General features: G+C 42.2%; 1 protein-coding gene across 1 annotated transcript in view; it reads right to left on the bottom strand.

The window, feature by feature from the left end:
• Positions 1-694: 694 nt before the first annotated feature.
• SNX27 (sorting nexin 27) overlaps positions 695-17,529 on the bottom strand; it is a 65,848-nt gene continuing 49,013 nt past the window's right edge. The window contains exons 6-12 of the mRNA XM_006728377.3: positions 17,120-17,198; positions 15,348-15,511; positions 13,018-13,107; positions 6,318-6,467; positions 5,876-6,004; positions 5,418-5,477; positions 695-4,519 (exon numbers count right to left, since the gene is read on the bottom strand). Of these exons, the coding sequence (XP_006728440.1) occupies positions 4,472-4,519; positions 5,418-5,477; positions 5,876-6,004; positions 6,318-6,467; positions 13,018-13,107; positions 15,348-15,511; positions 17,120-17,198 (720 nt within the window). The 3' untranslated portion in view covers positions 695-4,471. The remainder of the gene's footprint in view (positions 4,520-5,417; positions 5,478-5,875; positions 6,005-6,317; positions 6,468-13,017; positions 13,108-15,347; positions 15,512-17,119; positions 17,199-17,529) is intronic.

The following is a 17,529-nucleotide window of genomic DNA, read 5'->3' as shown; positions in this document are numbered from 1 at the left end:
AGCATATGGTCAGGGGTTAAAAAAATAAGAAAGGTTTACAAAAATAACAAAATATCTGACCTAACGCAAATGCTGAGCTTTGCACAGAGAGGAGCAGGTACTCTTTGGAGTAGGTCATTAGGCCACAGCACCTGGGATTCCTCTGTAAAAACAAAGTACATCCAGGACCACCTTTATTCTCAGGGGTGTGGGCAGAGGAAGGAATACAACCACCCAGAGTGCCTACTATTATGCATTATTATTGTTGTTGTTATATTAGGTTCAGATTCAGGAGATCAGTCTCCTGAGGTATTTGTAAAATGAAATAGCAGATCATGTTGCTGGGGTAGGGGGACAGTGCTAAGATGTGTCCCAAGGGCTTTGCTAGGCTCTATCTGAGTAAGGCTGAGGGAGAGGAGTCCTGTGAGTTTTACCATGGATTTGGGGGGAGGGGGGACTGGCACAATCAACTCTGACATCTGAGGGAGGAGGAGGCATTTCCAAAGGAGCCACTGGAAACAGAACTTTAGGCGAGGGGCCTCCCAGCTTCTCTATCTCCTGCCCTCAAAAGACTGCCCCACTAGCTACCCAGGAGAACCACCTAGGTGTTCCTTTCCATTTTCAGACTGACCTTTCTAACTCCAATCTCAAAGGTCCCTCTTCACTTCTTCCCATGCAACCCAAAGGATGTGTAGTCTAGGAAGGCACAGACTACTTTCATCAATAAATCAATTTATTTAAAAGAATATGTTACAATTAATTACACTAAGTGACATTACCAAACAATTTTAGAGTGGTTAGCTCTAGAACAAGGAATGAAAGAAACACTGTTAGCCATTATGTGTCTGTGTATTTTCTCTTCACATTTCTTAAATCACAAATAAAAAATACAAGATACTGCAGTGAAAATACAATTAGAGTTTCTCAAATAAATTAAAAGTATGCATGGCCTGGGGAAAACTGAAGCCCAGCTCACTGGCTTAAAAGGGGGGCATGATATAAAACTGGTGTCCAATTTAGCAACTGGCCAAGTGCCTTCAGCCCACAGCACTCCCCTCTTTGCTCCTACCCTTCCCCAGAACCCTAAGCATTCCCCACACTTGAGATTATTGCTGAGGAGTGAGTTGCTGTCCTGGTATGAGTGAGGCCTGGCATGACGTGCTCAGGGCTAGGGGGAAGGGCAGGCAGGAGGTGGAACTGGAAGACAGGAGTTGAAGAAGCAAATCCACTGCCTCTCTTCTCTTCTGAGTATCAACAGTGTTGTCCTCCCTTCAAAAGGAAGCTAATGGGACACAATCAATCTGGTGAGGGAACGTAGCAGTATGTTGGGCTCCAACAGCCAAATGGTCTCTATGCTGAACTGATCCAGCCAGAGAGCACAATAGTCCCTCCAGGTCTGGAGACCTGAGTCAACCAGGATGCAGTCTCCTCAAGGAAACCTGCCTCTTAGGAGCCAGGCTGTAAGGTGGCAAATTCTGAGAGGAGAGACAGGTGTCCCCTCCTGTCAATGCCCTGTACTGCTGCTCCAAGCACTAGGTTTGGAGCTACAAGAGGGGATAACCAAAGCTACCAGCCTGGGTGATGACAGGATGAAACTAGACAGGCCAGGCCTAGGAGCTGCCCTGAGCACACACCTGGGCTGAACTTAGGCTGAGGGCAAGGAGAGGGCAGGAAAATGGAAGAGTAGAATAAAAATATAAAGAGCAGAGAGCCCAAAGCATGGCCCAAGGAAACCTTTCTGCAGGGACAGGTTTCTCAGGGCCTGCATTTTCTCCTGATCTGTACAAAACTCTGAGCTTTTACCAAAGAGGATAGAAACTGAGTAAAAGAGGGAAGGACAACAGGAGATTAGGAAGATCCTGCTGGCTCTGCTGGGGCAAAGCAGAGGGGAGGGGGAGCCCCTCCATTTCCCAGAGACAAACTGCAAAAGAAGACTGGGCAGAAGGCTCCCTGGGCACAACCCAGGACTAAGAAAGACAGCAGGGATTGGGGAGAGGAAGTATAGAGCAAGGGGGGAAAGGATGTCACACTAACACTGCTTCATGCAAAAAAGAGCTTGATCCTATGGAGCCACAGTGACCTCTGCCCTGGTCCAGGAGGCCTGCTGTGGGAGGAAGAGGGGAAGGTGCTGTCCTCCAGGGGCTCCCTCCTTCCCCCCCCTTGCTATAACTGGGTGCTTTGTTAGTGGTACAGCCACAAGTAGGGGCTGTTCCTAAATAGATTCTGCCCACAGGCCAATACCCACAGGGCCCTCGCCTAGTCTCCAAAGCACCAAGTGAATGAATGCTCTGCCACAAAGGGACCAGAGCAGCATCCACCCACTCCAAGGGGCCTCCATCCTACGGGCATCCCCCCCCCCCCGTCTCACATCTCACAACGGGAGGTCAATATTTGGGATAGTGCACGGACTCCAGATTTGTTCATTCCTCTCCCACTCAGGGAATACAGGCAAACTGCTGCTATGTTTACAGTTTGAACAAAGCTGGTGCCAAAAGCCTCTTTAGCATTTTGGAGCGGGGAATCAGCATATCTTCTTTCTAGGGTCCTTTGGCTCATTATTAAATTCATTTAAGCCAAAAGAAGATAATCCTGTATCAAAGCTTTCAAACCAGGGATCACTCTCTGTAACATTAAACATTCAGCATCCCTACATTCTGTATCCTATGATTCCACCTAGATTTGAAGAAGGGGAGGGAAGACAGGTGTCCTGTATGATCCCACACTGTCCTGGGGCAAGTAGCTGCCAGGATTACAGGGTGAGAGAGAAAGAAAAGTGGCCTCACGACGATCTGCAAAAACAAGTTACCAAAAAAACTTCAAACCACCCCACCACTGCTCAGTAGAGTGACTAAACCAAGTATGGCTGCCTCCCAGTTAGACAAAGCAAAAGATGCCACCCAATGGAGGTTTTTGTTTAGAAGGTAGAGAAGGGAAAAAGAAAAGAAGGCTCACAGACGTGTTCCAGTTGCACCGGAGCCCAACCTCGAGCTCCCAATGCAGTATCTCTAGAGCTTGGGGCTGAGAGTGTTGCCCCACCTGGTCAGCCCAGCCCCCAGGTCCTGGGATACAGCTCTCAGGATTCAAAAGCTCAAACTGCAAGGTGAAATGAGGAGCTCTTTGAGGGACAAAAAGGTTTTTCTTCAGTCTCCTTTTCATTAAAAATTGAGATCCAACTCAAATCAACCATATTCCTACTGGTCCTTCCTGGGTCCTCGGCTGGCTTGGATGGGCACTGGTTTGGTTGGCACAGACCACTGACTCATTCCAAGTTTCCCTAAGGCCTTGGGGATACTGTCAGGTCCCTCCCCAACAAGGCTCTTTAAGGAAGTCACGGAGAATGTAATTGGTTATGGGTGGTTATTGGTCAGGAATGGATGGGGAAAAGCTTAGGTACTTAGGGCATTTCTTCCTTCTTTTCCCCTAAGTCCAATCTTTGTGCCTAAAGGTATTGGCTTTAACTCTGGTCCCTAGTACTCTGCCTGCTTCAGAAACGGCAGGGAAATGGGAAATTACAACCACGAAGTGTTTCAGGTTCCTGTGGCATCAAGCTCCTGAGCTGACCCTCCCCACCATTCTAGGTCAGTGGAGGGTGAGCATTCAAGGGGCCCTCGGGAAGTGAGAAGGAGATGTGGATGGAATGTGGCTAGAAAGCCATGAGTGGAAGAGAGAGATGGACCAGGAAAGTTGTCTTGGAATCAAAGACCACACCAAGTCTTTAGACTCCCTGCAGATCTACAAGCCTTGCTACCCTTGAGAAACACACCTCTTTCTCCTCCCCAGCAACCTCGTGGAAGATAAAGAAACTATGCTCCTTGCTCCTCAGACTCTACGGCAACCCATGAGCCAGAATCTTCACTCAATACAAAAAAAGGGGGGAAAAAACCCAAGCAGGTTGTAAACTTTTCGAGTCCTTCATGAGGAGAGGTATTTTCCTGGTAAAATATTTTTTTTTTCCTTTTTAAAGTTTGTTTCAAAATAAAGAGAGCAAGAGAGAAGTCATGAATTCTAGTGAAAGGTGTGTAAAAACACAAGCTAAAAAAGGTACTGCCATCAATATGAAATTTAAAAAGAAATATATATATGTATATACGTGCAGCTAATTTGTGTATATATAATTTTTACATACATACATATATATGTCTGAACAGTGCAAATGGATGGAGTTCATAGTTCCAGTTTTAAAAATATAGTACAAGGAGAGTCTGTTGGTACGAGGCCCAGGTGAAAGGACAAAGATACCTTTGGCGCATTGTTGGGCTTATTTTCCTGTCTTAACTCAGCTGACTCCTGGTGCTGACCAATCTGTCATTCTCTACCAGCTCAATTCCAGAGACATGAAATTCAGAGGGATTATTAATAGTATTTAGTTTAGGGCTTTTGAACATAATGACTTTTTTCCTTTTTCTCTTCTTTTGTGTTAATGGTTACTCTGTCTGACACAGGAGACGAAAGGGGTGAGAGGATGAGGGTGAGGAGGAGGGGTGAGGAAAGGCTAGGTGGCCACATCCCTCTGCTGTGACCGCGCCATCTGGAAAATGTTCTGAAAGGGAAACAGAGAACAGTCATTGGGAAGCCTGAGGTGTCGGCATCTCCTCCCACCTGGTGGCCACCCTCAGACAGAAACAGAAAAATATATGGCTAGATGACTCCATCTGATTGGCCTCCACCTCTGCTATAACTTCCCACCTAGACGCACAGCCTTTTAGACCCAGAAAGGAGCTTAGATATTAGTTATCTGGTTCAGCTTTCCCATTTTATAGATGAGAAAAGACAAGAAACCTGAGATCTAGGGAGGCTCATTTGCCCAACGTTGCAGGGAGGAAAAAAGCTGGGACAAAATCCTGATCTGATTCTCAGAGCCCAATGTTCTTTCTACTATACTAAGATTATAAATTTTTTATAATCCTGACTTTACCTTCTGAACTTCAGAAACATTGTCTTTGAGAATCAGTAGCAAATTATTCAGAATCTTCCAAATTCTGCTCCAGCACTGGCAAATATGGACAGCAGTAAAACAGGAGCAGAACCCTTCCCACACATACGCATTCTTGGTTCGCCCAGACAGGTTCTGTCACGACTTGTCTAGTCAGAACAGCTAAAACCGAGGACAGCTGCCCTTTTGGGTCAGGAACAACATAGGCAGTGATTTGATTAAAAAACAAAAACAAAACCACAGCAGAGGAGGGTCCATGAAGTCATGGGAGATGGAATAGCCTACAGCCAATGGCTACACACAGACAAAAGCAGGGCTTCTTCTGCACAGTCTATTCAGCCTCCAAAGGCTGGAAGAATAACCTCTCTAGAAGAATAAGCAGTCTCTAACTAATATTCCTATAAAGACTGAGATGGAGGTGAAGGTCCCAGGTATTTGGCCACAGGCCTATCACTTCAAACAAACAAACAGATAAAAAAGTCAATTCAAGATTGTTTAGAATTACCTCTTTTCTCCACTTGAGCTCACAGAACACCCTTTCGAAGCATTCATGCATATAATTAAACTGAAAAACAAAAACAAAATAGCAACACTGACTTCTCAAGATCAGGCACCACAGGGCCATGCCTTTGAACTCCTGCCCTGTTACCCCACCTCCCAAACTTGCTCAACCTAGAGAAAAACCCTGACAAGCACCACAAAACAAAACAAACAAACAAACAAACAAAACCCAGGCCTGGTTCATCTACTATTCTCTGGCGCCTTCTAGTGGTAGTTGTGAGTCAAACGGGATGTGAAACTGCCAATCCTAGTCAGTCCTCCAGGAAAGACAGGAAGATAACCTGGGGCTCTAGGGTTCAAAAAACAACTGCTACCTCTATAGCTCTCCCCATTTATGCATTCAGCTTGAAACTTCAAACCCAATCTACTTTCCCCAAGACAGTTTCCCTGTCTACCACTCACGTATGGTGTGAAGATTTTAACCCAACGAGGCTTCTTCTCTCCTCGGGCATATTCAAAGCAGAAGGCCATTCCTTCTTCATCTGTATCCCATCGCTGCATCTCGTCCCATTCAAACGCTATTACCTGGTTCTAAACAACCGAGAACAAGAGCGTTAAGTCCGAGAATGCTGGGGAGCTTAGCTAGGATGGTTCTGAAGCAGACAGCAGAAGTGAAATGAGTGAGATGTCTGCATCATTTTAAAGAAAAGACTTTGACAGAAGACTAAGAGTCAGCGTGAGGAGCCAGGAAGGTAAGGATTAGTGTGGATCCAATGCCAATTTACCTACTCCATCAAAATAGCTTTGATTTCATCTCCCCTCCCAACAGGAACTAAACCCCAGCAAGTGAGTGAGCAATTGTGTCCCTAGTGCTCCCAGCCCCAGCCCCATGGTGAACTGTCACCTCCAGCTGTCCTTCTTCAGTGCAGGCATGCAGTTTAAAGTGCATGATGCTAATGGCTGTGATGACGTGTCCCTTCCTCCTGGAGTCACAGGCACAGTGGGGGAAGATGATTTCATTGTAGCCCTCACAAGTCCTTAGCATGTTGAGGTACTAAAAAAAAAGGAAGGCAAAAACAGTGTTACTGTAGTATTAAACCACCATGAACAGAACTCTCACCCAGCAACCTGAAGACCATGCTCTGGTCTCACAGCCAGCCCTAAGAAGAGCCAGGACTCCAAGCAGATCCTTTGCTCCACTTCCAGCTTCTACCTTCGTACTTCCAACCCCATCTCCTTTCTCTTCCCTGTAAGTACACAATGGAGCCAGAAGAGGCGCTCTGTGTAGAGGGGGACTCACAATGCCATTAAGTCTGCCTCTCCTTTCACTTGCCTCTGGGATGGGAATCAAACCGATCTGCATGATTAAGGAAAGGGAGCTCATGTCTCCTCCCAAATCAAAAGTTATAAGGATCTCTGTGAGGAGGAGTAAGCTACCCCACATCTCATACTCATAACATGTTTAAGCTGAAAGAGACTGCTAAAGGTAGTCTCCCACAGGAGACTTGCTTAAGGTCACAGGTGGAGCAGTCAAGATTAGAAGCCAGGTTTAATTTCTTGGCCACTGGTTCTTTCTCTATTGCCGCTAGTCCCCAGATCAGTGTCACCACCCCCTGGTCTCCAGTACCTATACCTCCTTAAAAAGCACGTGGACCAAACTGAGTGGCATATACAACCCTCAGAGGTACAGTGCTACAGGACTGATTCAGAAAGGACTCCAACTCAGCTTTGTCCTTTCCCCTCTACAATGAAAACTGGCCTCTTTCACTCAACGCACTATTTTGAGTTAAGAGGGGAGAGTAAAAGATGAGTGAGAAGGAAAATAGAACAGAAATAGGGAAAAGATGATTTAAAAAAAAAGAGATGCATGTACTCTGACCCAGTTTCCTCTCAGGGACTGACTAGGAAATAAGCAAAGAGCCTTGAGTCCCCACACACAGGAGAACAGAGCACACTGGGGACATGCAGGGAGTGCTGGAAGGAAGACAAAGGCACGGCACACTAGCTGATCTACACTAGATGGGCAGGGAGACTGGAACACACTGCAGAGTCACCTTCTGCCTAAGAAGAGACAAAGGGACCTAGGCACAAAAAGGACCCTGGGCAACCTGTAGCTCTGGTACCAATGAACAGCACCAAGACCATTGCTACTGCCCAGAGACTGTCTAGGAAGACCTAAAGGTCCACAGAAAAAAATCACACCACATGCTCCCTTCCCTACTTTGTATTTACTTCTGTTTAGGTATAATGGCAACTTTGAAGGGGAAAATTATAAAATGACAGCAAGAACACAGCGACAGGAAATACCACAATACCTGATTTGTGTCATTTTGCTTTTCTCATTTCTCTTTCCTTTTATCACCCTACTCCATCCCCCTATCTCATCATCCTTCCTGTACTAGGGATAAAAGTAGATACTGCTTGGCCCTGCCATTAGCACTATGAGCAAAAAGATATCTCTGGGCACTAAACTTTGGTAGATAGGACAGGCAGTGCCATGGAATAAAACTCTTCTGGCGTTATAAGCAGAAACAAAGGTTGGGACAGGAAGCAGGTACAAAGAGTGGTCAAGAGCCTGGGCCCAGACTACCCTTGGCTTGAGTCCTGGCTCCATCACTTCCTAACTATGTCACCTTGGGCAAGGTACTTGCACTGTAGCAAATTACTAAATCCCAGGAGCCTTAGTTTCCTCTCCTGTGAAAAGGGAAATAGTAATAGCACCTACATCACACAGTTACTTGTGACCATTCAAGTATTTAGCATAGTACTTAGTACATAATTAGGTATTCAATAAATGATAGCTTAAAAAAATAATTTTAAAGGCTCCATTATCCTTAGCCAGAGGGCTAAACTATTTTCTCTCTCAGGAATGCCCTGTGAAATGATGTATATGAATATTATTCTTAAAAACTCCAGGGGAGGGGCGCCTGGGTGGCTCAGTCGGTTCAGCTACTGCCTTTGGCTCAGGTCATGATCAGCGGGAAACCTACTTCTCCTTCTCCCTCCGCCTGCCGCTCCCCCTGCTTGTGCTCTCCTGCTCTCTCTGTCAAATAAAGTCTTTAAAAAAACCCAAAACTCTGGGGGGAAAAAGCATGTGCGTGAGACAGATGAAACATGAACAGCAGTGGAAGGTTGCTGAAACTGGGTAATGAGTACATGGGGGCTAAATGTACTATTCTTCCAACTTCTTTGGAATATTCGAGTATTTGAAATATTCTACAATAAAATATTAAAGGAAAAAAGAAGAGTGCCCTGCAAGCAGGCCTGCAAGCGCTCAATCCACGGCATCCTCCTAACAGTCATGGGAAAGTCTGCATGCTCAGTAAGCAGCAAATTCTGCTCAAAGGTGCTTAGGACCTCTGCAAATGCTGGAAGGTGTCACACAGCCTTGGGACTGGTTCTGCTCACATTCTTTACCAAAAGAGCCTTACATATAACACATTTGCTGAGATTTCTCCTCTTTGAGAAGCACCACTATTGTTTTAAAAAAAAATATTTCTGCCATATTCCTAATAGGGAGCTTTATTTTATTTCTTAAAAAGAGAAACATGTAGACAAAGGGAGGGATTAGGAAAAGCCATCAGATGAGGCATGGAGCTATGCATACCCTGACCTCTCTCTGTGACCTTGTATGAATTACTCTGCCTGGGGGCCTCCCCTCTGCCATCTGGGAATAAAGGCCAATGCGGCCAGCTTCTGTCCCTGCTACAGGGAAAAACACATGCTCTGAAGCCAGACAGAAATAGGTTCAAATTTTAGTTCCACTTCTGACAAGCTAAGTGATATTAAGTCAGAATCTTCATCTCTCAGACTCTACTTCTCCACACCCCTGCACAGTTATTGTAAGGAGGAAATGAGAATGTGCATATTGTGCCTAGAGCAGTACCAGGCACACTCTATGTGCCCCTCTCTCTCACCTTTGAGTCAAAATGCTGATTTATCCCTCCATATTCAAGAATGTAGTTCTTGAAAGCAAAGGACCTTTAGGGGACTTTCTAATGGCATTAAGTTCTAAAAATAGCCTGAATGGAAACTAAGGGCACCTGTGGCCTTGGTATGACGACAGAGGTAAAATCTCATATGGGAAATGTAAGGTTTTCAGATTCTCAGGTCAGGTAGTATTTCTCAGCTTTAGGCAAATCTCTACACTCCTAGATTTGCACAAAGTATAAAGATATGAGCTGTCCTCTGTATTTGGAAAACAAGGGAACTTACAGATGTTTAAGAATTTTGGAGTATTTTGTCAAGAGTCTACGTGATAGCTGGCAATCCAAATATTCCCATTTTATGGAAAAGAAACTAAAACTGAGAAGTTGTTGAAGGTCTCACCGTGATTTGGCAACTAATAGTAGTGATTTGGCCTAATCCTGGGCCTATCAACCATATTAAGTTGCTATCAAGACACATGGGATCAGAAGGGCCCATCTGAGTGGGAAGTTTCAATGAATTGAATCTGACCACTGGGTAGACTAATGTCTTTGAACACTAATTACTTGAATACATGAAATTACACTTGAATAAAATTCATGCTTTTCAACCTTTGGTGGGATTTTATTTAAAATCTAATTGCAATATTATAGGGCTAGTACTTACTTGTGGCACTAGGTTTTCAAGACAACAGAATTCCATAAACGTTTAAGCATATCTTATACTCAATTCCAATGATCCAAGGGGGAAAAATCAACTGTACTCGAGGTTTGTTGTTGTTGTTGTTCTTTAAGATTCATTTATTTAGGGGCACCTGGGTGGCTCAGATGGTTAAGCGTCTGCCTCTGGCTCAGGTCATGATCCCAGGGTCCTGGGATCGAGCCCCGCATCGAGCTCCCTGCTTGGCGGGGAGCCTGCTTCTCCCTCTCCCTCTACTGTTCCCCCTGCTTGTGCTCTCTCACTCTCTCTATCAAATAAATAAATAAAATCTTAAAAAAAAAAAAAAGATTCATTTATTTATTTGAGAGAGAGAGTGTGCACAGGTGAGGGGGGGGCAGAAGGGGAGGGAGTGAGAGTCCTAAGCAGAGGCACGCACGCAGGCCTCGATCTCATGACCCTGAGATCACGACTTGAGCTGAAATCAAGAGTTAGATGCTTAACCGACTGCGCCACCCAATCACCCCTGTATTCAAGTTCTTAACTGAGTGATTACAAGATACAAATTTGAGTCTAAAAGTAATTTTGTAATAGATTACCAAGCTTGTTAAATTCAGATCTTTTATATTTTGCCATAGGACAACCCAAACCTATTTAAATATTTTTAGCACCTTCTACTGTGCCTGGCACACACTTGGTAATCCACAAATATTTGTTGTCGAATGCACAAATGGAAGATAGTGTGTCTGGAGTACTACATGTGCAAAGAAACAATATGTATTCCATACTGAAATTATCAGAAGCCCTTATGTAAGTACTTTGATTTGTTGCCTTTGGCAAAGGCAAAGAAGTATTTCAGAGGCTGATAGTCCTTTAGTAGTTGGTCCTTTTCACCAAAAAGATGCAGGTGTGTTGGTCAGAATCATGCATTAATATAAAGAAGACGATGCCATGATCTTAAAGAACAGGTGGAAATTGAGTTGTTTTTTTTTTTTTTAGGATTTTATTTTTTTGAAATAGAGAGCAGGGGGAGGGTCAGAGGGAGAGGGAGAAGCAGACTCCCCACTGAGCATGGAGCCCGACAACACGGCGGAGCGGAGGGGCCCTCAACCCCAGGACCCCAAGACCAGGACCTGAGCGGAAATCAGATGCTCAACCAACTGAGCCACCCAGGTGCCCCAAAATCGAGTTTTAAAATCCTGTCTCTCACATAGTAAAATTCCCTTTACCAAAATTCTGCCAAGAATTAATTCTGTTTAAAAGATTTGTGTGTTGTCTATTTTAGCCTCTTGGTATGCAGAACATTGGTAAATGGTTCCCTGATCTCTGGCAGTTTTCTAAGACAAACAGATTTATTACTTTTTGTCATTTAAGCGATAAAATAACTATCCCAGCTAGATAAAAGATTATGGGCTGAGTTCAATGGCTGACTTGTTTGTATTCTTATTCCAACCCAAATTAGTTTAAAAAGATAATATTCCCTCATAAAAAAGTGCACACACAGAGGGTACAAAAGAAATTCAGTGATTAGCATCATCACCAATGCAGTAACTGTCTTGTGTGAAATCATGAAAAACTGTAATTGGAAAACTTTCCACTATATGTGAATTTGCCAAGAAAGAAATTTTAAAATGCTATGAATGAAATTTTATGTAAGCATTCTTTACAAATTTTACTTTTGACAATTTCCATTCCTGTGTTTATGGCAGGTACAAACTGAAAACTCATTTTAAAACATTTAAGGAATATTGTAGGCAGCCGCTCTCCAACAGAACTTTCTGTGATGATGAAAATGTTCTGTATCTGGGGCGCCTGGGTGGCTCAGTTGGTTAAGTGACTGCCTTCGGCTCAGGTCATGATCCTGGAGTCCCTGGATCAAGTCCCGCATCGGGCTCCCTGCTCAGCGGGGAGTCTGCCTCTCCCTCTGACCCTCCCCACTCTCACGTGCTCTCTCTCATTCTCTCTCTCTCAAATAAATAAATAAAATCTTTAAAAAAAAAAAAAAGAAAAGAAAATGTTCTGTATCTGAGCTGTCCAACATGGTAGGTGTTAGCTATATGTGGCCACTCAACTTGAAATGAGGCTAGTGCACCTGAAGAATCGAATTTTAAATTTTATTTAATTTAAATGAGTTTAATATTAAATTTAAATAGCTACATGACGCGAGCAGCTATTGAATCAAACAGCACAGCTCTAAGATAGCATACTAACCAAAGGCACCACTGAGCATATATGTTTTAAGCAACTGCAGAGAAGGAAGTTATAAAAACAAATAATTTTGCAATTGCTAAATCACAAATAAAATAATTTTTTTTCCAAACATTTGACAGAGAGAGAGAGAGCAAGAGTGTGCGGGGCAGGGGGAAAGGCCAGAGGGAGAGGAAGAGAGACAATCTCAAGCAGACTCCCTGCTGAGTGAGGAGCCCTACACAGGGCTTGATCTCATGACCCTGAGATCACGACCTGAGCCAAAATAAAATAATTTTTTAATGTTAAAAATCTAAATATCGGGCGCCTGGGTGGCTCAGATGGTTAAGCGTCTGCCTTCGGCTCAGGTCATGATCCCAGGGTCCTGGGATCGAGTCCCACATCGGGCTCCCGGCTCAGCGGGGAGCCTGCTTCTCCCTCTGACCCTTGCCCCTCTCATGCTGTTTCTCTCTCGCTCTCTAAAAAATAAATAAAATCTTTTAAAAAAAAAAAAATCTAAATATCAACTCTTCGAGAACTGATATTTACATATTAAATGTTCTCCACATCTTTTGTTTTAGAACTTTTTATCAAAAAAGAATACTGTTTATTGTCAATACTAAAATTAAATACCCACATGTAGCAAAATACCCTCTTATACGCTAAATGGAGGAACATAATGGGCATTACATGAAGGCCTATATCCCCCTCCTTTTTTTTAAAATTAATTAAGCCACTGACCAGTTGTAACATCTTTCAAAAATGACTGGAACAACATGTTTAAGAGATTAGAAGAGGTGTTTTATAAAGAGATTATGGGGACATAAACCTACCATGACCATTTTCCTTTGTTCATACAGCTTCTGTAATTGGTAGGACTTTTCCTCTGCTTTGATATAACCTTTTTTCACATCATCAACAGCCTGTCACCAAAACAAGGGCAGAGAAGAAAGGAACATCAAAGTCATTATCAAGCATATTCTTGATAAAAATAAAGAGATACAGATTCCTTTTCAGAACAACTCTTATCCATTTGGACCATCATCATCATCACCAGTGAACTCTGCCACAAGGATATATTTATTGGAATAAATAGCATTTAAAGAGTGCCCAATATGTGCTCAAGAACTGTTCTAGGCACATGAGGGATCTTGTTTCTCCTGTTAAGAGATTTAAATTCCAGTTAATTTATACAGGTTGAAGCTATTAGAGAACACTGAAAGATACTATATAATTGTTAAAGATAACAATGAGGTAGCAAAGATGTATGGTATAGATAGTAAGTGATACACAGTAAGAACAGCAGAGTTTTTTGCTAATGATAGTTATCAGGGAAAACTTGGTTGGACCCCAAAGATTAGGCTGAACAGAAAAAACTACAAGTGGAAGTCAGGAAACAGGAATGCATCTGAGCTTAAATACATTCGGGAGACAGATCTGCCTGATTTAAAGAAAGGGTACGTGTCAGGGGACAACAAAATATAATGCTGGATGGGTAAGTTAACAGATTATGAAGGATCCCAGAAAACAGGCACAGAAATTTAGACTTAAGGACAGCACTAAGGACTACTGGAGCTAAAATAAGCAATAAAAATTTGTGTTATTTTTAAAAGACAGACTGATTTGTATATGAGTGCCAAATGAACCAAGCTACAGAGAGAATGAAATAAGGGAGACCGATGTTATGGTGCTTTAAGCTTGAAGTGAAACAAGATTGTAAAACTAGCGTGGTAACAACTGGAAGACAGGAAGTGATAAATCTGGGATCGTACATGGACAAAAATCCCCAAAAGGACTTGATACAGGCATGAAGGTACCTAGGTATAATATGCTTATTCTCAACTACTCCTGGTTCAGCTATATGAAATATGCATCCCCTTCCCAACCTCAGCCTACCCCAAGAAAAACTTGAAAAATCTAATAGAAGGGAAAATTCATCTTTGGGAGAGAAAAAAAAAAAAAGGAAGGAAAAGAAGAAACAGAATCACTTGTCCAGGGTATTCAGAATCCAATCTCAGTGATTTGTTACGAGGCCGACTTTTGTAGGCACCAGGCTGGGGCCACTTGAACCTTTACCAGAAGACTGCTGATTTCTTTAAGGTAAAAATCATTCCCCATAGCCTTTTAAGAGAAAATATTTTACATAACATAATGAGTTCAGAGTTGAAGTCAATAAACCATTTCAACTTCTAACTCTGTCACCTAGCAAAGTACGCTTGAGTATGGGTATGGTTATGGTACATAGTGGGAATGCAGGAGGAAATGGAGCTAGAGTCTCATCTTCTATAGTGGGAAATTAAGAGATACTGCTTGAATCTGAAAATTCAAGTAGGAGCAATATAACCAAGTCATAACAGAGACATGGAAGTAAATATAAAACAAAACAAACAACAAACAAAAGCTAAAGGGGGTGAAAATGGTTGTCTAGGGGGAGCGGAGATAAAGATAAGTGGAATAATTAATACTTTTCCTAATAACCTGTGTAGAACTATTTGATGCTTTAAACTCTATGTATGTGTAAGTTTAAAGAAAAGTTTTTTAATAAGTACATAGCCATATGCTCATTTCCTGTTGTTTAAAAAAAACAATAATAAATTTATTCTTGGGGCACCTGGATGGCTCAGTCGTTAAGCGTCTGCCTAGGGCTCAGGTCATGATTCCGAGGTACTGGGATCGAGCCCCGCATCAGGCTCCCCGCTCAGCAGGAAGCCTGCTTCTCCCTCTCCCACTCCCCCTGCTTGTGTTCCCTCTCTCGCTGTGTCCCTCTCTGTCAAATAAATAAATAAAACCTTTAAAAATAAATAAATAAATAAATAAATAAATAAATTTATTCTTAACTCCAGGACATCTTTACTTCTTAAACTTATTTATCTTCTGTTAAATGGGATAGAACATTTTATTTTATTTTTTTAAAGATTTTATTTTTAAGTAATTTCTACATCCAACATGTGGCTCGAACTCACAACCCGAATATCAAGAGTTGCACCTTCTACTGACTGAGCCAACCAGTTGCCCCATGATAGAACATTTTAAAAATGTAACTTAACTAAGATCCAGGAGGCAAAGCAATTTATCCAAGGAATTCACACTGGATTGGCAAATTACATACTACATATAAGCAGAAAAAGAAATCAGGCCTTTCCAGGAAAATCACTTCACCTACCTGATGAAAAAAGTAGGTAACAGCAAGGTCATTGTCATTTAAGAGGATTTCTTCTTCGGTGGTAAAAAGCCACTTCCGAATGGTTAGGCAGGTGCCTGGCACAGCTGATGTGTAATTCTGGACGTAGAGTTTATGAGGAAATTCATTAGGTGCCAGCTTACGTACTGAAGAGAAGGCAAAAAAAAAAAGAAAGAAAGAAAGCTAAAGTGAAAAGATATGTAAGGAATTTCCTCAGCACAAACTGTGTAAAACAGATTAAGAATGGCAGGCTATCCTTAACCAGAACATTGGCTTAGAACCATCAAGTAGCTCTGCTATGGGACCACAAAATAACCATTTCTCTAGCCAAATCTATCCTTCTAACTATGACTATGGCCAATCGAGCCTCAAACTGATAGAAATCTATCACTTGTAATGACGCGCCCTTGAACTAACATGTTGACTGTGCAGACAGCATCTATTCCAAAGTCAGTTAAAATATCTTATCCATTATCTGGTAAGTTACAGCAATGTCCACTGAACATCATTAATGCAAGCCTCTCCTCTTACCCACCCAGCTCTGGTGCATTCAGTCTCTCATGTGGCAATTCTCAATGAACTGCTTCTATTGTTAAGAGCTGAAGGGCTCTCCCCACTCCCTACCCCCAACTCTAAGACATTCATCAAAGTGAAAAGTATCTTCTCAGTAATGTTTCTTCCTCTTCCTAACAAGGCACAGCAGGATAAAACACTATTGTGTTTAATTTCTACGTTACTTTTCTTTGGAAAGGCTCAGAGTTTTCTTCTCTTGATGTTTACTTGACTTTGTAACACTGCAAAAACAAAGATTTAATATTTCCCATTTTATTTGTTAACTAAAGCTTAGAAAAAAGGGGTAAGATTAGAATCCAAGTGCCGTGGTTCCCTAGCAATCCTCTGTAACATTTATATCTGCTCATTAGACCATAGGGAGTTGGGAAGATGAAGAGTAATAAGGAGATGGCTGCTTCAGGGGGAATCAACCTTGTTATACCTTGACCAGGGATGGCAAGGTGACCCAAACCTACCAAACTCTCCCCCTTTCTGGATGAGGAGGGTGGGATCAATCAATATCTGTCATTCCTGGCCTTAGCCCCATATATATATGATGTAGAAAAGACCCATAAACTATAGGAAATCTATGTCATTAACAGCAAGTACTTGGACTTCCTCCCCTTTGTGATCTCAGTGCAACCAATGTGACCAGCATCCCTAAGCTTTTATAAAATAACATATGAGAAACTTCCTGTCACCATGCAATAAAATTTCCTAGAAAGAGAATATGGAAAATTAAATACATGCACTAAAGCAAAGGTTTTTAAGCAATGTATCTCTTTTCTAACTCCTGAAAATAAAAAGCTATTCTTAATTATCTACAAAAAGCATAAAAGTACACTAAAACAAGTTGTGGCTAAATGGAATATCCTTCTTCTTGGCTATTTCATTGGAATATATTAATTTTGAAACTCTGATTTTAAAAAACGTCATGAAGTTATCAGTGCTAGGTATAAGTATGTTATACTTAACAAAAGAGGAAAAAGGATCTACAGATCAGACACCCTTCTGACTTGGGCTTAATAGGCTCTGCCTAGTCTGCTTGTGGGAGACAGTCCTAATGAGTGAGATTTCCCCTTCTGCAAGCTCTTATTCTCCAGGCAAACAGTTTCAGTATGACAGCTTCTGGGAGCTTCAGTCTGATAGTATTAGAATAAAATACCCTCAAACAAAACTTAAATTAGCCGACTGGCACTTACCAAAGGAATGATTGATCACTTCAAATAAGGCAAAGTAATTCACCGTCGTACTGTCCATGCCAACCTTTGCTGCAATAGCCTATAGTGTAAACAGAATAGATTCATTTTAGGGTAACTAAATCAAACAATACTTTGGGAAAAGACAGGTGTGTGCATGTGCAAGGAGGGAAAGGGAGGAGTTTTGCTATCTTGGTTTCACATAAACTAAATTCATCGTCTATAGCTATTCTTCTTTTTATGTATGTGTACATGCGCTCATGCACACATATGTATGAAATAAAAGGGGAAAAATATACCTGTATTTGACCCAGTTATCTCTAAATATGATTTCCCCCTCCAATTCAAGCTGGTAATAATCTCTCCTTAAATATCTTTTCTCTCTGAAATATGATTTCATCCCACGAAGAAGG

Source organism: Leptonychotes weddellii, chromosome 4, assembly GCF_054177405.1.
Source record: "Leptonychotes weddellii isolate Sample4059 chromosome 4, ASM5417740v2, whole genome shotgun sequence".
Classification (NCBI taxonomy): domain Eukaryota; kingdom Metazoa; phylum Chordata; class Mammalia; order Carnivora; family Phocidae; genus Leptonychotes; species Leptonychotes weddellii.
This window is presented reverse-complemented; position numbering and strand designations above follow the sequence as displayed.